Genomic DNA, 19,096 nt, shown 5'->3' with positions numbered 1-19,096 from the left:
TTGGCTGTGAATGATTTGGTAGTGTTTCAGAGGGCTTTCTGTCATATATGATGAGCCCTCACTGCATCATGCGACTGAGGTGATCCATAGGTTATCTCTAAATGAAGTCTCTCCTGCCATGCAAACGAACCTGCAGGGAAACACAAGAGGTGCATTAGCCTGGGGGGCCATAAATAAAGCAAAATATAACCAAACTTGCAAAATAGAAGGGAATATGAGATTAGAAAATGCAAGATTAATATTAAATGGGAAACTTGGAGTATATGGTGCATGCTCGATATGACTGTGTCTTTGCTGTGTTCTGTGTTCTTGAAAGTATACAAAAAAAAAAACAACTTTTATCCATTTGCACAATATAATTTTACAGTAAGCATATAACAGCTAACCACTTGTACATAATAACATCTGATTATCTCTGTGTAGAAAGTATAGTGGGTTTTTCTTGGTAAAAAAAAAGAAAAGATGGTTGCATGTGGGATGGGAGTGGTAATAGGATATCGATTTTGCCTCCCACACTTGTGAGAGTGCATCCAGAGAAGCATGCTGTCACAGAATGGGCATCTGAGAGCACAGAAATATTAAATCTGTTATCTCATTGAGATGAGAGTCATGCGGCGTGACCTTTTTTTTCCAAGCTATCAAGATGAAACTGTGAAATCGTGCCCATGTATCTTCTATCGCTCATGACAAAATCATTGCACAAATATTTAGCCATGAATGAATACTGAGGCCCTCCAAATATTCTACCTTCTCCCTAAGATTCCATGCTAAGAGTTAGGCCCTCCTATACAACAAGAATATCTTAAATTCAATTTTGCATACGTTTGCCATTTCTTACATTATTCTGACAATGATTTGGCACAATGTCTTGAGCAATGTATTTATCTGACCAAATGTTTTCTTCAGCTGTGTTAGCAAAGCACAGATTTTTTGTTGTTGTTGTTGTTTATCTCTGGAAGAATAGCTGAGGTCTCTGCTCTTCATAAGATTATTCTGTGCTTCATACTAAAATCCGATTTCAGATATCAGTAATAAGCTTTGTTATAGGCAACACAAAACAGAACTGTGTAAGGACAGTTATGATAACTGTGATATCATCACTTTTACTACACTCTACCAACAATTTCAGTTAACATGGGCATCCCACTGTATAATCCTAGACTGTTAACTTTATGAGGTTCTATATTAGCACCCCTGGGCACTATGTAACACCTCTGGGTTCTTAGCTGTTTTGCACCCAAGAATCATTGAGGCCCTGACCTACTTCCAAAAGACTGCCAACCAACTAAAGCATAAGAAATGGTTATGAATAGGGTTATCAACACTGGAGAACTCTCTATCCTCACAACATTAAAAAATCAAATAAACACATTCACTTATAATATGTGTCACTGTGACAAAGGCTGAGGAAAGCAATCGCGCCGTTTGAAACCTGGCTCTTCCAGGTGGTAAACATGTGCACTGACCACCAGACCAAAGAGCCAGCCCTCTAGCCCAGAAGCCAGTCACAATCAATAATTCGTCAAGCAGAAAATTAAAGCAGAAAAAGAATACATACTCAAATGCTGTAATGGCTATTAACTGCCATTGACTCATCCATTTATAAATCACAAGCCACATTCTTTCCACTCCATAATATCCTGACAAGCACTCAGCAACCTGCCAGAGATGAAGGCAGGCCATTCCATCTGTAGATGGCTCAACAGTCTCATGTTTGTATGTATGTCAGGTGTCCCTGCTTGTGAAATTGCATCACCCTCCGCACAAGACTGTGTGTTCTCTCTTTTGTTCTTCTCTAAGTACATCATTGTCTGTATTTCAAGACCTTCTGGTGAAAAAATACTTTAACAGTTTTCCAACACTTTCACTGGCATATGGTTAATTGCATATGGTTTCCAGACAATGAAAGGAGTTTATACCTTGATTTGTAACTACCTCACTAAAACAATAAACAATAACTAAACTCTTCAAATACCCCCTATGTTAGCCCAGCAAGCATAATTTCCAGAACAATGAAAGCAAATTAATAAATAAAATGTCTCTATAATCTGGAAAGTTAAAGCATTACTTCGAACAGTTCAACACAAAGGTTATCACATTATTAGTCTTTGTCCATTTTGGCCACTACTGACTACCTGCGTATTGTCATGTATGCTAAGAAGACCCTTGCTACTATACTTCTGGGCTGTTGAATAAAACTAATTTTGATTCATATGCTGACAGTAGCTTCCCACCATCTTATGTCTATTGATGCCAGACAATAGTGCAATTTGGGAAATATTCTCATGCACATTGTTGCCACCTACAAGTGTTTTTGCCTATAAATGTGTCTCAGTTCTTGCAATGATCAGGGTCAGTGTAATTTAACTTGCTTGAGCTTCACATACACCTTTGCATCACCTTTGGCCAACATACTGTCATGAGAGTTTTAAACAAGATCTAGCTATGTTTAACTAGAGAAATCATGCATAGTTGTGTTTTTTGTTGTTATTGTTGGCAATACCTTTGATACATTTGTTCGTGAGCAGTAGGAAATGTACAAAAACAAACCCATCTCTATTATAGTGGCCTAGGGGACAGTGTGCACGGCATTTTAGGAACTGTATTTCTGAAAACGACAAGTCTAGAATAAAGCCTTTGAAAGTTTTGTGCATTCTGGTGTCTTAATCATTTTAAGAATATCAATAACATCCGTCTTATTTTGTTCTACGCTACACCCAGGAAGACAGCCCTCCTAAACATTTGCAAAATAAGCTTACAAAATGTAGGAGGGTGTATGTTGAGGGTTCTGTGGGACAACCTCATAGTACTGTCTGATCAACAGTAAATTTCTCTGTCAGTTTCAGCACAAGCTTCCCTTTAGTCAAATCTTTATCTTAAAAGTAATCAAAAGTGTGTGAAGCAATAAGGAACACTATGGTTAACAGTTCAAATGTCAGGACTGTCCTTTAAGTGCTGTAAATGTCACCAGTGAACACTCTAGACTTCTGTGTCCTTTGCTGCCATAACGGCAGACGGCAGACAGCATATGCAAATACAAATTAGATATACTGATCTGTAAACCCTTCATGTTACCTTGTTACAACATTATCTCTACTCTTTAGAGATACAGTGCCGTAGAATTGTCACACCTCAGACACCAATCAGTCAACCATCCACTTGTTATCACCCACATTCACTCATCCATTCACAATCCCGATTATCAGTTATTCCCTTCATCTGTTTCACTTTTCCGTTTACCTACTTAAGTCCCACAGCTGCCTCACTCCAGTGCTTCACATCTGAGCTTGTGAGTCATCTGCCAAGCCCACTTATCAAGCATCCCTTTTCGTGCTTGCTCTTCTTAGTGTTAAATCTGTTCATTTTTTTTGAACACTCATGTCTCGCTCTGTGTCTACCAAAATGTCACAATTATATGTAAAATTAATATTTGGCGTTTTATTATAATTACTATTATTATAGTTGCAGTAACAACTATGAAATCTATAAAACCACAAGTGACTAAAATTTCAAAACATACTGAGAACATTAGTTTCATTTGAAGCCAGGAAATGCAATCGCCAGAAAGAAGATATTTTTGTGGGAGCAATTTATGAAGTGAGCCAATGAACCTTTTGAATTTCATATAGTATCATTTCTTGTAATGGTCTGCCATATCAAATGGAGTTATTTGATGTCAGATGTACTCTTAACCATTTTGTTATACAAATAGACATACATACTGATTAAATTGAATGAGTTTGTTATGAAACCATCACAGAGAGAGAGAGAGAGAGAGAGAGAGAGAGAGAGAGAGAGAGAGAGAGAGAGAGAGAGAGAGATTTTCAGTGTCCAGTATCGCACAATACAGATGTGACACACTAGATTATTTTATCAGTTCTTCAAGAACTTACAGCCACATCTTTACAGCCACATCTCAAGGCTGATAATTCACAGTGTTAAAGGCCTCCAGGTCGCTATGCTGAATTGAATAAACTGATACTTGAGTTGATATTTGGGTTGATGCAAAGCCAGAGTGAAATTCCGTAATCAGTGTTTGCTTAATTTCTCTAATTAGTGGAGGCTGCTATTTCCATCTCCCTCCAGGGGACACCTGCTTTCCTGAACTCCAAGCACTGGAGCTCTCTTCTCCCGCATCCTTTCTCAGCATTAGAATGGGGGAGGGGCATTTTCACGTTACTTGACTTGTTAAACATGCAATGTCATCAGAATGTAGTGGTAGTAGTGCATACATTTACATACGGATGACTACGCATGATTTTTCTATTTAAACATAGATGGGTCTCCTTAATAAAACTGTCATGACAGTGTGATGACCAAAGGTGATCCAAAGCTGTATATGAAGATTGTACAAGTTACATTATTACCGTGAGCACTGCAAGAATATCTGACATCTGCTTACCAAATATCAGTGTCTTGCATAAAATGAAATAAAAAAAGGCTACAGTTCTGAGACAGAACAATGGCTAATGAGCTATGCATTTAATACATTTCTTTGGATGCCTGCCTAAGATGTCAAAGCACCCTAATCAGATGTAAGGATTCAATGGGACACCAACGACAGATTTGCCAAGCCTCAAAAATAATATAATATGAGTCTACATAAATGTTTTATGATCATACTGTCTGACCTGAGGTCAGAATTATCCAGTGTATTATCTATTGTGTAGGTTACCTATACACCACACATCACCTAAAGCTTGATATACCATTCACAATATGAAGCAGCTGACATAATTCAAAATGACCCATAAGATGGTAACGGAAAACAGAGAGGCATGTGAATGGAGTAAGCCATGATTTGATTAAGCTATTATTTGATTTAGTGACCATTTTCACTTGAAATTAAATTCACCACATTCGTTTCCACTCTGCAGTATGTAGCATGTACCCACTGGTACGCATTCGACTCATACTACAGAGTGAATTTGCAAAACAATTAATGGCAAATACATGAATGGCATTTCATGTATTTGTCTTTACTCATTTCCCAATGTTTGCAATTCCCTAATAACTCTCTCTCTCTCTCTCTCTCTCTCTCTCTCTCTCTCTCTCTCTCTCTCTCTCTCTCTCTCTCTCTCTCTCTCTCTCTCTCTCTCTCTCTCTCTCTCTCTGTGTCTATTCCTTCTCTCGCTTTCATTTCCACAGATACTTTCTACATTAATGGATGACTTTCTGTGACTTAAGTGAATGGATTCTCTTCTAGGCTTACAGCATATGACCCTATTCAAAAGCACTCACCATTCACTCATTCTACTTCGATTTCCAGGGAAAAAAGCCAGACATCTCCCTGATCCTCTTTCCTTGCCCTATCTTTTTTATCAATCTTCAGATAATCCATTTTTACCGGAGTAGAAAGTGCTCATGACATTAAATAAAAAATATATAAAGATTATAAAATGTCACTTTAGCAGTGATTTATATCTCAAACAGTTGTCGTGGTGGACTTGCGTAGGATGGTTTTCTGTGGTTTTTGAGTCAGATGATGAGGCACACAAGGTGGAGTGGATGGGGGAAAGCTTTGGCTGAGACTCAGGCTGCCATTTTCCAGCAACACGTGGGTCGGGGACAAGGAGGAGCACTGGTGAACAGGGCTCAGCTTGGCACTGATTAATTCAGCGTGTAAGTGCACATCCGTGTTGCTCATATCATACTGCAGGTCGCAGTCCGGGCAGTAGCCGTGATACTGCACCGTCTCACTAAATCTCACGCGCTCTCGTGTCACTTGAGGACACCGGTTCTTCTCGTGCCTCAGGAGTGACATTGGTGGTGGCAACTTCTCCATCATGCTTTTAGGCCCACGAGCCAAGTCTCTGCCGGGCACATTTATGGGCTTCGTGGGAAAGCCGCCGTTGCGCATGAATGTCCCGTTAGCCTTGGTTAGGCTCCCTGAGGACAGACCTTTACTGTGGTCCTCAGATCTGGATGACATCAGGCGAAGAGGAGGAGGAAGAGGAAGATGGGGTCTTTTCAGGACTGTGAGCAAGCCAGGGTTGATGGCTGGAGGTCTGATTGAGGCGTCCTCGGGGTAGACCTTGATTTTGTCTATGCTGGAGGCTGTGGTGGTGGTTGTGGTACTGCTGGAGCTACTATTCAGGGTGTCAGTCTTAGAGCTGTCTGCCATCTCCTCCTCCAGCTGGAGGTCTGATGTTAGAGAATCGATTTCATGGACAACCTGTTAAAAAGCAGAAAGAACACAAGATATTGGATTTTGCAGGGATACGTCTAGATCTCACACCTGCGAGTTAATAGTAAGCAAGCAGCTTTTGAGTTTTTGTGTTCATATTATTCTTTCATACAGCTAGTGTATCCTGTCATTGCTCTGGATAAGTATTAATATACATATAGTAAAAAACATAGAGTAACCTACTAAATGTACAAATGTCTTTGTAAGATATAGGCTTATGATGGCTAGTCTTAGTACATGAACTTAACAATATTAGAGTCAAAGAACATTCTCAGGGGGTCCTGCTGGTGACATGGTGTAAAAATTGAAGCTACATATGAACATCTACATTTTGCATTTCCCTCCTACTACAATGTTCTGTACATTATCTTCCTACAGTCATTGAGATTGAAGTGGGCAGGCAATATTTGCATTACAAATCAGGACATAGTATGAATAAACACGATATTTGCCAGCAAAACAATATAAAGTCTATCTATTGTTTAATGTTGTTATATTACTGCTTTGGTCATGGCTGAGCTGGCCATTGTTCAGTCATTTACATCGTGACAATTTTCACTGTATTATAGAAAAAAAAGTCCCTACCTACCTATCCTACCTAAATGAACTGTGCTGCCATAATTAAAGGTCGGTCGGTGGATATCATCCTTCCGCGGTGTGAGTGTTGCAACCTAAACCATAGTAGCAAGAGTAAGAGCCTGCAGGCCGAGTGTTGCAGTTCATTTAGAGTCACCCTGGCCTAAGAACAAGGTTATACCGATAAACGAGTCCAAAGAGACATGATGACGACACGCAAACAGCAACATACGTTCGGCGCACATTAAGCTGATTTAAATAAATAAATAAATAAATAAATAAATGCCGCTATATATATTAATAATAACGTATCCCAAACCAATCCGTAACGACACCGACAGCTGTCCAGAGAGAATGCTGTTAAATATAAACGACAAAATAATCCGCATTTGACGTACCCCAAATAGAAGTAAATGGAATTGAATGATTAGATAAGAGTTTAAGTGATATTAAATTAGTTTAATGACAGTTAAACACAAGGGTCCATTCATTATTTATATCCACAGCGTTTAAATGAGTTATCTGAGATGTTTTACAACGAGGATAAAATTTTATTAGGGTATGAAGGCCTTGTTTAGTGGTTATATATGAAAGATCTCTAAATGTGGTCATTTAGAGAACCTTATTACAAGCCTTAATTAACATATGTTGTAAACTATGCAAATATTCTTGTCACTCTACCACCTAGGTATCTTAACACTGAACTAGAGTAATACTTTCATTCACTATTAAAGTCTGATCAGAATCCAACCAACCTCTTTGAGTTCTTTTGCCACCTCCTTCAAGTCCCCCAAGATGTTTTCTAAATCCTCCACGATTGTCTTGATCTGTCGTTTTACTTGAACTTTGGAGACTCCCTCCGATTCCACATGTGTTGTCCCTGACATTCTTTGAGCAAGCCCCAAATCAAGGAGTGCGAATATATCCATTCATCGCGATCGGCGCACTTTGTTCGTGCATTTTAATGTTTCCTTCTCTGTCCCCTTTATACATCGCAGAACAATCTGGAGACGAGCAGTGGAAGCGTCCCGGTACACACGCCTGCGCAATAGACCATTTCATTTGTAATAAGCAATAATCCCAATTATTTTAAATGTAGATTAAATTGTATTAAGGAACAGCAAATTGCATTCCTTTCATTTCCTTTAGCGAAAAATCCTTTTCACCTTATATCAGGAGCGGAAATCATCCAGTTATCCCCAGTTAAAATAAACTGTGCGTTTTAAAGTCTGTTGTTATGAACCGTGAATAAGTCTGACGTTCATGGGGAAAAAAATTTATTCACAGTCGATTCACTGGAACAGGAAAACGGTGCTTCTCTGCGCTTACTGGATCCCGCCTCCTGATTTGCTATATGCTGCGCTGTCAGTCGACTGGTCATCATTGCGGGTTATATGCCTACGTCTTCTTGTAGAGCAATACACGAGTAGAGCATTTGTTAGATTAAAATAACAGCGTTTTTTCGCCTTTGCAAGGCAACAGACAAATGTGTGCGAATGAGTCAGAAGGGCTCGTAAAGACATCTCGGTGTCATATCTACGTAAAAGACTGGATCACATGTTGTGGCCACTGGATTGTCCTGCCCTGCCTTTGTCTTCTCCTGCTGTTAAGTCTTAAATAACACCTTCGCAAATTCTGACATATGAGCGTGTCCATAGGGTATGCATAAAACGCCCTAATTTAAATTACATTGATGTGACCACTTTGACCGGGTTTGATTAAGATATAATCATATGTAATATATGTATAATGTATATGATTTAGTATAAATTGTATGGTTATCAAGTATATATATATAGTCGAAATAATATAATCCTTAATAATCTTTTGTGGTTTTGGATTTTTTTGTGTTTTTGAAAGGAAACTCGACTGCCGCTAGATCAACTGGTTGATATGCCGCGTCACAAATGTACTCCTTATCCATATCTGCATGGACAAGGCCCCCAAAATAGGCCCATTCAACCAGTAGCATGGGAACATGTGTAGAGCATTTCAATGTTGTGAACTTTATGTTCATGTAAACGCTTACTGCATCCTAAAAAAAATCTAAATAAATTTCGTTTCGTTGATTTGTCGTGGCAAATACGTGGAGACAAAGATGTGGAGAAGTATTTACGGTTAACAATTAAACGAGTTAAGAAATAATAAAAAATAATAAATGATGAAATAAAAGATTTTTAAATAGTTTTTTTTTTAAGTTTAAAAACAATTAAACGGTTTATCATATTGAAACTAGTGCAAAGTAAGTAACCAGCGACAGCTTACATGCAGGAGATCAATCATTAAGCCCCGGCCAGGAACTTGCAATAGCACAGTCTTCTGCATGCATGCAGCTGCTGGTACAGGTGCTGTGTGCAAGCAAAAGTAAGCGCAGGCGCTAATGCGCCGCGCGCGCACACTGTAACCCGTTGTACTCGAGCGTCTGATTGGCTGGTGATATGACGTGACGAAAGGGGAGTGGGTCAAGGGTCACGTTAAACTTCGCCGTCTGTGAAGCCGGACGGTATCAGGAGCCTTTTCGCCATGGCCGTGCCTCTGTCGTTTGCTGGAAAAGTCGTTCTTGTGACGGGAGCTGGTGGAGGTGAGTCGAGACGTTTTGACAACATTAGACAATATAACAGCTCGTTAGCTACGTAGAGATGAGGCAGCTAGCTAAACTAAGCTAAGCTAAGCTAATATCTTTTAGCAGTACAAACTGAAATACAGATCGAAATGTTCGCTGTGAGAACCTTGGCTAGCAAACCTAAAAGCTTCTAGCATGGTGCTCATTCGTCTTTAATAGAAATAGTATAGTATTTAATAATATGAACTTGTTATTAAATAAAATTCTGTTATAAACCTGCACCAATCGGTGACAAAGTTGCGACAGAAGCAGCTATCAGTTATGTGTACGGAGCAAAGGTCAGTTACAAGAAGTGGACTTGTGGGTTGGGTAATAGCACCAAAAAAGCTGTATTATGTCCCATCATTGGAAATTTGAATACCCCTAATATTACAGAAATGCAAATAAAGCAACAAATCTTTTGGAAACCTTACTGAGCATTACATTGGAAGCATGACTGTTTTATATATTTACACCAGTACCTCAGTAGTCGCATCCTGCTGTAGTGTTAAGCAAATGTTTTTCTCTTGTAAATAATACTTAGATTTTGGATTAACCTAATTACATGCAGTAAACGGTAATATCACATTGTCTTTCAAGGACTTGGGAGAGAATATGCATTGGCTTTTGGTGAAAGAGGAGCCTCTGTTGTTGGCAAGTTGTTTTCTGAAATTCACTGATTTATACTAAATTAAACCATCTAGCTCATCGTAGCCATTTGAGGATATTTGTTTTTCTTACTCTCAGTGAATGACCTTGGTGGAGACATTAAAGGAGGTGGAAAGAGCTCATCAGCTGCTGATAAAGTTGTAGAGGAGATTAAAGCTAAAGGTGGCAAAGCTGTGGCAAATTATGGTACGTACTCTTAGCTTGGCAGTTCCTGTGCACTGTGTTCTTGTGATTATACTGTTCCACAGGAAAAAAAAGTAAATCATCATACCTAATAATTTGGTTTGAAGAGGGGGAAAAAAATTCAGAGAATAAATTTTAATATAATTCTGTTTTCACAGATTCTGTAGAAGATGGTGAAAAGCTAATCAAAGCAGCCTTAGATGCATTTGGACGAATAGGTAAATTTGATATACAATATTTAGTGATTTTAATCATCTTAAATGGGTGGTTCAGGAAAAATAGTATGTACTCATTTACGTTTATGATCAACTTACAAAAGTGCTTTGTCATCTACACAATTTCACTTTCCTCCAATGTAGAAAAGACATGTTTGGTGCCTGACAATTGCTTTATATTATTTTTGCATTCAAGCTACAAGGCTAATGTATCTAGTAAGTATAGAAAGCTGTTGAAAATGAAAATGTACTGGATAGCATGCAGTTAAGGAGAAAATAAAAAAAAATTAGATTGCAAGTTAAAAATGGAACTCTGGGTATGCATTTACAAAACAATATTTTGGGTGAAATGGCATCCAATTAGCTCCTGTACAAAGCTAAGGAAGGATATCACCACATACCAAACATGTCAGGGCTAATGGACTACATTTGTGGTAAGGGGGGAAAAAACAACCTTTTACAAACCTGGGGGGGGGGGGGGGGGGGGGGGGTTGTTATTTGATGTTTTAACATAATGGTTTTTTTCCTTTAGATATTTTGGTAAACAATGCTGGGTAAGTTATATTTTGGGGCCAGCACGGACTCATTTTTGTTTTTAACAAGACCAGTTTTTTTGGTTTTGTTTTTTTTGCTTATATACACTAAAACAGCTAATTTTATTCTTCCAAACCTATGGATATATTATATTATAACTGACTTGTTTTTCTGTGCTTTAATTTGAAAGGATCCTGCGTGATCGATCTTTTGCTAGAACAAGTGACCTGGACTGGGGTATGTGCTGATTATGATAGCAACCCAAAAAATCCTATCATCATGCATTCTCTCTTTTTGGCCAAACACTGCTTGAATGGGTTTTTCTTTTCAGACCTCATTCACCGAGTGCATTTAAGGGGCTCTTTCATTGTTACCCGGGCAGCATGGAATCATATGAAGAAGCAACAGTTTGGGAGGTAATATCCAGACTGTCCATGTATAATGTAATTGCTACTAAAATGAAGTAGTATACTACTAAATATATTATAGTAGTATAATATAATTGCTACTAAAATTAATGCTTTATTTGTACTGTGGCACTGCTGATCACCACCCTCCAGAATCATCATGACCTCATCAGCTGCTGGGATTTATGGGAACTTTGGCCAGGCAAACTACAGTGCTGCCAAGCTCGGCCTCCTGGGCCTGGCCAACACTTTGGCCATTGAAGGCCAGAAGTACAACATCCACTGCAATACCATTGCTCCCACGGCAGGCTCACGGCTCACGCAGACCGTCATGCCCCCAGGTTAGGCCCCCTTTATTCGAGTCAATCCAAGCTGCATTTTGTGGTTGCTAACAACTTTGCTGTTTAAAGAACATTATCGCATTGCGGCCATTTACATCTATGTTAATATTTGCTTGATAATCAGAGTTTATCATAGCAGTGAAATTAGTATTTTTCGGTGTTTGTGTGTGTGGTTTTTAATGGACATAAGGGCATAAACAAAATAAGAGCACTGAAAAAGGGTTGTGGGTTAAGAAGTAAAGGAATATAACAGTGTAAGGGACATTTGAATAGATAACCCTGTTTGCCTTGGATCGAGGATCTTTTGGTAAAAGAAAGTTCTTTTTTTTAGTTATGTTTTTTGTTCCCCAGCTGTATTTGCTTTGCTCACCTGCCCATGCTTGTTTTCTGTCTTGACTCCTCCCTAAGCAGCTCTAAGAGTGCTTTGACTTGCTATTGAGCAGTGTAATGTGCTACTGAGTTGCCTGTTCTTTCCTGATCGTTAGTAACAGTACATGGTGCTCCTTCCTTTCTCAGATCTCTTGAAGTCTTTGAAAGCAGAGTATGTTGCTCCGCTTGTTCTCTGGCTGTGCCACGAGCAGTGTCAGGAGAATGGAGGTCTTTTTGAGGTCTGTGATTTTATTTTGTTAATACACTGTATTTGCTGTGCCAGTTCCAACAACTTCTGGTTGTGGTTCTCCTTAGGTTGGAGCTGGCTGGATTGGCAAATGTAAGCGGGATTTTACCCATCTGTAATTAGAACTTGGTTTAAATATTAAGTGTAAAATCCAATATAAAGACGATGTAATTTGATATATGCATGCAGTGCGGTGGGAGAGGACCTTGGGTAGTATTGTCCGGCATAAGGACCAGCACATGACCCCAGAAGAGGTACGGGACAAGTGGGACCAAATCTGTGACTTTACCAGTGCCACTAAGCCAGCTACTATTCAAGGTAAACACTAGAGCAAGTTACTGGTACTTTTCTGTATAATCATTAGGCAATGCTGTGTTCATGATTTCTGCCTATAGCTCACATTACTGTGTAACAAACACGGTACTCTGAAATCCAAACACGATTTCCATCAGCAGTGATCTTTTGAGGGGGAAAAAAAAAAATGAAGCAAAAGAACAAACTTTAGCAAAGTCAGAAAATAAGATGGTCGGGGGTAAGGGCGCCTATCTTCCTCCCTGCTTCCGCTGACAGCAACTGCCCCTAGGGTGTGCTGCACGAAGCAGAAGAGTTAAGAGGAAGCTTTGTAGCTTTGTAGTGCTCACCATCCGTGTCTTATTGGAAGAGCGTGTTCTTTTTGTCTTGTGAGAAGTGTGGAGGAGTTGATTGCCACCCGTTCCTTGTGCACTTTGCCATTAAGAGTCGTTGCACACACTGGTGGAGGTGCTGTCAAAAGTGGAGGCTGGAGAAGGGCTGAGAGCCAATCCAGCCCATGCCTTGGCCTCATCAACATCTGGCATCAACCCCGTGAGTATCACAGATGAACTTCACGCTTACCGTGTGGTTTTTACTTGCCCGTATTTGTCTACGCATGCTGTTTACCAGCCCCCTACCTTCACTTAACCAAATAAGTCTTTGTGCGTTTCACTTGCAACTGAACAATTGTTACACGGCTGTTTTAGTTCTGCATGTTTCGTCCTTGTTTCCACAGTCAGATGCCATAGGGAAGATGCTCGGAGAGATGACCTTTAGCTACACCCACATGCACTGTGTCCTCTATGCTCTGGGAGTGGGCTTGTCCACCAGGGAACCCGATCACCTCAAGTTCCTCTACGAAGGCCATGAGGACTTCAGTTGTCTCCCTACCTTTGGGGTCATCCCAGCCCAGGCCTCCATGCTGGAGGGAGGTCTCGGCTCTCTTCCTGGTCTCAATTTTGACCCCACCAAGGTAAGCAATCTGCAGACTGCCTGATAGTCTTCCCAGCTATGGTTTATAACATGCACAATTTAGCTTTATCTGATGAGCACTAGGGCTGGCTTATTTATTGTCTCATTTCTTTTCTCTTACTAATTTTTGTACTTAAAAAATAAAGAATGGAACAGCAGATTGGGCCTCAACACTTTCATAACGTCAAACATCATATTTTTGTCAATTTTTACGTCTGTCACCTCAGATTTACTGAACGCTCATAAATTTACGTTCATAAACAGCTCTGTTCACACAATTACCATGAATTACCATGAATTACCATATCTGATGCACCAAATGGTTGCTCTAGACACCAACTGTCAGTATCAACACCACAAATTAAATAACTTGAATTAATTTTAATTGAAGGCTATTAGTCACGAAGTCAACAGGAAGGTTTCGGCAGAATGAATGAATGGCCATTGTCACGATTTAGATTGCTGTGGGAGAATAGCAGAGTGGAATTAAATATTAGTGTCGCACGATAATCACAAAATGACTATTCATCAAATTATTCGCATGAGCGATATAAGAACGAATCTGTTCATACTACTGGTTCCTGTATTAGGCTCGTTGTCTTCAGTCTTAATCCTTACCCTGCATACCCTTCCTTTTCTCATCTAGCTTCTGCATGGAGAGCAGTACTTAGAGCTGTACAAACCTCTGCCTACCTCAGGTAAGCATGCTCTCCTTTAGACAATAATAAACTATTTTATTGTTTATAACTGGCTGTGTAAATAATGTCTGCTTTTCAGGTACACTGACATCTAAGGCATCAGTAGCAGACATTCTTGACAAAGGGTCTGGCGCACTCATACTCTTGGATAGTAAGTATCTTTCCCGCTGCTCTGCACTCGATTGTGCAGTACGTCAACATTTAATTCAGCTGAGGCAGCCAGTGTTTAAGAGGCTTAAGAATGGATTCTTTTCTTTTTCTGCAGTTCACACATACAGCAACCATGAGCTGGTGTGCTACAATCAGTTCTCCTTGTTCATTGTTGGTGCTGGAGGTTTTGGGGGAAAGAGGTCCTCAGAACGAGCTGTGGTATTGGACGTCTTGTGTTGCAGCCTTGCAAAATAATGTTGGTTGGTTTGTTCAAAGGAACACTTGCTCTTCCTCTCTCTTAGGCCACAGTTCCCCCTCCAAACAGGGCACCTGATGCAGTGGTGACAGATGAAACCACCAGAGACCAGGTAGGAGTTTTATGAGGAAGAGAATAGCAGCAGATGACGGTAGTTCATAAAGGCAGATGCTGAATGGATGACTATATATTTCATGTATAGGAGGATTGGGGTTTTTTTGGCTGGAGCTAGACTCTCAATAATGGGGGGAAAAAAGCAGTATAAAATCATTCACTAAGAGTGACGTCTCTAAAGGGTGATGGTGGGCCGCAGCTCCTATACCACCATCCCATAAAGATGAAATGGGGTTGGAGCTTCAGCTGACAGCAAACATGATCCAGACTGACAGATGCATATGAAAGTGCCACTATATTGATGCTTTTGACATGTTCATCTAGGAACATTGTGGGGTTTTTTTTTTGTTTTTGTTTTGTTTTTTTCCACTTCAGTAATAGTCACTTGGTAAACCAAAAAAAAGAAAAAGTTTGCAGTATCTCTCTTTTGTGACAGTAAACAGCAATATTATGTTATGTTTCAGGCTGCTCTGTACAGGCTGAGTGGTGACTGGAACCCTCTTCACATAGATCCAAACTTTGCAGCATTAGGAGGTAAGCTGTTTGCAATGGGTTCATCTTCAGAACAAATCATAGTAATAACATTTTGAACTGCAAGTGCTGAATAGGCAGTGGTTAAGTCATCTATAATTTTTTAGGTTTCAAATCTCCCATTCTGCATGGGCTGTGCTCTTTTGGGTTCGCTGCTCGCCATGTCTTGAGGCAGTATGCTGACAATGATGTTTCTAGATTCAAATCCATCAAGGTAAAGCAAACATAGTTGATGCTTGAGGTTTCAGCATTGTAGCGTGCGCACACACACTGTGCATTAATATCGTTGCTTTTATTTCTGGTTCCTGTTCATTCCATTTGGCTAGGTGCGATTTGTAAAGCCAGTGCTACCAGGACAGGCTATACAGACATTGATGTGGAAAGAGGGCAACAGAATTCACTTTGAGTGCAAAGTGAGTAGAAGTGCATGTTTGTGATCCGTCACAGCCTGTCTTGAACTAAATGTGCTATTTTAGCTGTCAGACATTTACTTATTTGCTTGGGTTGCCCAGGTCAAGGAGACAGGAGCTGTCGTGTTGGCTGGAGCATATATAGACTTACATACAGCCTCAGGTGCTCCAACTGCTTCAGCAAAGGTACAGCCATCATTTCCCTGTTAAACATGACAGACAGTTGTTTTTTTTTGAAGATAAGAGTAGGTAAGAGCCACAGATTGTGTTTAGAGATGAAAAAGATGATGGTTATGACTTCACAGACAGAGGGACTTCAGAGTGATTTGGTGTTTGCTGAGATTGGCCGCCGAATTAAAGACCTTGGTGGTGAACTTGTGAAGAAAGTTAATGCAATTTTTGGATGGGAAATTACCAAAGGAGGAAAGACTGCTGCACAATGGAGTAAGTTTGAGCTATTAATCATTTCAAAGGGTTTGTCAGGTTTTAAGGTTTATTTACATTAATCAATGCAATACAAAGAAATTCTTTACCAGAGGTCCCATCACTATATTCAATGTAAACAATATGCATGACAACAGCCAAACAAACATGCACTACACAATGACTCCAGAGGACAAAATAAGACACAGATATATCTCAAACGTAATAGCACACATGTAGTTTCTTTAAGCCCCTTCATGTATGATCAGTTTTTTGTGTTTTACCCACTGCTGAGATTATTTTCCAATCTATTTATATATAGCCATTGATCTGAAGACAGGAAACGGTGCCCTCCATAAAGGTCTATACAATGGCAAAACTGATGTGACTTTTACCGTATCTGATGAGGACTTCATGGATGTGGTGGTGGGGAAGCTCAACCCTCAGAAGGTAACTCCCTCCCCCTCACACTCTAAAAGGGTGACACAAATTGTGGAAAATAACACTGAATTTGCCCAGATGTGCAAATGTCAGGCTTCATCTACTGCATTAACCCCGTTGTTTGAAGATGAATGGAGGTATGATTTGTTTCCCCCATAGGCATTTTTTGCTGGCAAACTGAAAGTCAGAGGAAATATCATGTTGAGCCAGAAGCTGGAGACAATACTGAAGGATTATGCCAAGCTGTAGGCTTCCAAGCCACCCAGCACCAGAGAGCCATGCAGCTGCAAACAGAACGGCACTTTACTGAGTGTGTACCAGTGAGCATGATATTGCTAGTCTTTGTGTCCAGTGACATTTAAGATCTAATGAGTGTGATGTTTTCCACAAGGTATGCTTGTAAGAGAATTCAAACACTACTAATAAAAAATTAGTGAGGAAAAATCTACTAATTAATTACATTTGTCCTTTGAATCACTTAGCACTATTGTTTAGTACCTTTGCACATTTTGTGTATTCCCCTTCCAAATCAAAGTTATACTCTGTAGGTTTGAGGTCTTGGTTTACATATGACAGTTTGTCAACCTTAGCGTTTCAGTTGCCTAAGATGGTACGAACCTTTACTCAAAGTTGTTCTAATCACATCATTGTGTCTTTAGTCATTTAAAGTATGAAGTCAATTCAAATGCATCTTTTTACTTTTATTTTAACATAAGCCCAATGTTGATTTCTCAGTTTCAAAATTAAACCTTGTATAATTAATATAGACTTTTATTAATTTACAAAGTTTATGAAGTTGTAACATCTAGTAATGAGACTGGTTGTGATCTGCTTAATATGTACTTCTAATTTGTAATAAAGTTCACTTTTGAGTAACAAAACTGACTCAAGGATCTTACTCATTGAAATAAATGTGACAAAGAAAAGAAATCACTTTCTATGCACACACATAAATGTTGCATCAACTTGATTTATTATACCATTACATTAGGTGTATTTTACATAGTTCAATTTACAATAATCTTTATACCTATTATAAAATTAGATTTGTGTATATTCACATTTCATAGGTTAAAGGGAGAACGCTCGAGAAGCTATGCAATACAGCTGCAGTTGATTCCTTCTTTCCACTTCATTAAGCAAGTTACAGATTTCATCCTAAATGTTTTTCATTTAAATAACAAAAAAATCTTAATGGTGATAAATATGTCTAGATTTTAAGGTTTAAAAATGTACCTTTAACATGAAGTGACACTGGTGTGTGAAGTTTGTGCATGGTGGGGTCACTTTCATGACAATAACTAAAAACATGGGGTGGTGGTACCATAAAGGCATTTCTAAAACAATGCTATGCCCAGCATTAAATTCTAATTTAAATTATACACTATAAATATTCCTTGTGTTAAATTAAATGGTTTTCATATGGTCTGCAGTTAAATTAGGTGTTCCATCAACACCCTGATTCTGTATTTACATAGGAAATAAAACTCTGTTTTATGCTCTTCAGTTGCTTCCCCCTAAATAAAGATAATATACATTTTTACATCCATTGAATTTGATTCTTGTGCAAATGCTGACCACACCCAGCCCTCACAAGCCATAGGGCTGGCAAAAGAACACCAGTCTGCATTAATTTACCATGGGCCAATACTATGCACCCATTACCTTTGATTCAAAGAAGTCATAAAATGATAAGCAAAAAGGCATAGAAGTGATGAGTTTGACTTTGGCAGCATGACAGGGGCAGGACATTACCCAGAACAGCCTAGTACAGCATTCTCCTCGCTACAACACAACTCACGAAGGCCTTGTTAATTAGCCATTGGGGGGGGGGCTAATTTAAAAAAAACAAAAAACAACACTGCAGTGTTGAACCCCTCCAGGACAGACTGATGAACACTTTCAGCAAGTCTAGAGACAATTAGATGTCAACCAAATACCAATGGACCAAAATCTGCAAAATATATTTGTTGGAGATAACATCATTTATTATAACGTATTATGTAATGCTGCTTCCAGTTTAGCACGTGTAAATGCAGAGGGGAAAAAAAATCTATGGCTTGAATGAAGCAAAGTGCTTTGTATTAAGGATTTTAGCCTTCCACTAGTTTGTTGACTACAGATACTTTTTTTTTTTTTATCTTATCTTAATTTGGGGGAAAAAACCTTCAAAATCCCAAAACCTATGATTGCCTGTGTTGAAATACATGACTGTACATGCCCAGAATGTACCCAATTACAACCAGGCAGCTAACTAAATACTGTTTATCTGCTAGTAATACACAATACCTGGTTTATACATATTTAGGAATACAGGTATAAACTAGCAAACCTAGTTAAATGTAAGAAGGGTCACAAAGTCCTAAGCACAGTATGTAAATGAGACCATGAACCTAACTTGAACCAATAAGTATCCAGGTCCAGGTCTGATGCATTTTAGGTATAAATATAAGGACACTTCTCACTATTTAGTCTAAACC

The 19,096-nt window shown here is 39.2% G+C and overlaps 2 protein-coding genes across 2 annotated transcripts; one reads left to right on the top strand and one right to left on the bottom strand.

The window, feature by feature from the left end:
• Positions 1–64: 64 nt before the first annotated feature.
• On the bottom strand, positions 65–7,650 carry prr16 (proline rich 16). Its single transcript, XM_026999820.2, has 3 exons — positions 7,519–7,650; positions 5,242–6,175; positions 65–130 (listed from the first exon to the last, which is right to left on the bottom strand). The coding sequence occupies exons 1-2, from the start codon at positions 7,648–7,650 to the stop codon at positions 5,426–5,428; spliced, it is 882 nt and encodes a 293-aa protein (XP_026855621.2). The 3' UTR covers positions 65–130; positions 5,242–5,425.
• Positions 7,651–9,216: 1,566 nt separating this feature from the next.
• hsd17b4 (hydroxysteroid (17-beta) dehydrogenase 4) lies at positions 9,217–17,497 on the top strand. Its single transcript, XM_026999807.2, has 24 exons — positions 9,217–9,344; positions 9,966–10,019; positions 10,113–10,220; positions 10,376–10,435; positions 10,965–10,986; positions 11,157–11,203; positions 11,298–11,382; positions 11,527–11,714; positions 12,231–12,322; positions 12,399–12,423; positions 12,520–12,648; positions 13,067–13,173; positions 13,358–13,594; positions 14,240–14,291; positions 14,371–14,442; positions 14,557–14,660; positions 14,744–14,809; positions 15,276–15,345; positions 15,450–15,556; positions 15,669–15,755; positions 15,855–15,938; positions 16,058–16,196; positions 16,498–16,625; positions 16,776–17,497. Exons 1-24 carry the CDS (start codon positions 9,287–9,289, stop codon positions 16,863–16,865), a joined length of 2,211 nt encoding a protein of 736 aa, XP_026855608.2. The 5' UTR covers positions 9,217–9,286; the 3' UTR covers positions 16,866–17,497.
• Positions 17,498–19,096: the final 1,599 nt, after the last annotated feature.

This window comes from Electrophorus electricus, chromosome 23 (genome assembly GCF_013358815.1).
Source record: "Electrophorus electricus isolate fEleEle1 chromosome 23, fEleEle1.pri, whole genome shotgun sequence".
In the NCBI taxonomy this organism is placed as follows: Eukaryota; Metazoa; Chordata; class Actinopteri; order Gymnotiformes; family Gymnotidae; genus Electrophorus; species Electrophorus electricus.
The sequence above is the reverse complement of the archived record's forward strand: the minus strand, read 5'-3'. Positions and strand labels throughout refer to the sequence as shown.

What these genes read in the sequence shown, in the direction of transcription:
- prr16 (XM_026999820.2), bottom strand. Translation starts at nt 7,650, where the DNA reads ATGTCAGGGACAACACATGTGGAATCGGAGGGAGTCTCCAAAGTTCAA. An exon ending in TGGCAAAAGAACTCAAAGAG is followed by an intron (nt 6,176 to 7,518) that starts GTTGGTTGGATT and finishes GCTTTTTAACAG; the next exon opens with GTTGTCCATGAAATCGATTC.
- hsd17b4 (XM_026999807.2), top strand. Translation starts at nt 9,287, where the DNA reads ATGGCCGTGCCTCTGTCGTTTGCTGGAAAAGTCGTTCTTGTGACGGGA. An exon ending in GCAGACCGTCATGCCCCCAG is followed by an intron (nt 11,715 to 12,230) that starts GTTAGGCCCCCT and finishes TTCCTTTCTCAG; the next exon opens with ATCTCTTGAAGTCTTTGAAA. An exon ending in AAAGACTGCTGCACAATGGA is followed by an intron (nt 16,197 to 16,497) that starts GTAAGTTTGAGC and finishes ATTTATATATAG; the next exon opens with CCATTGATCTGAAGACAGGA.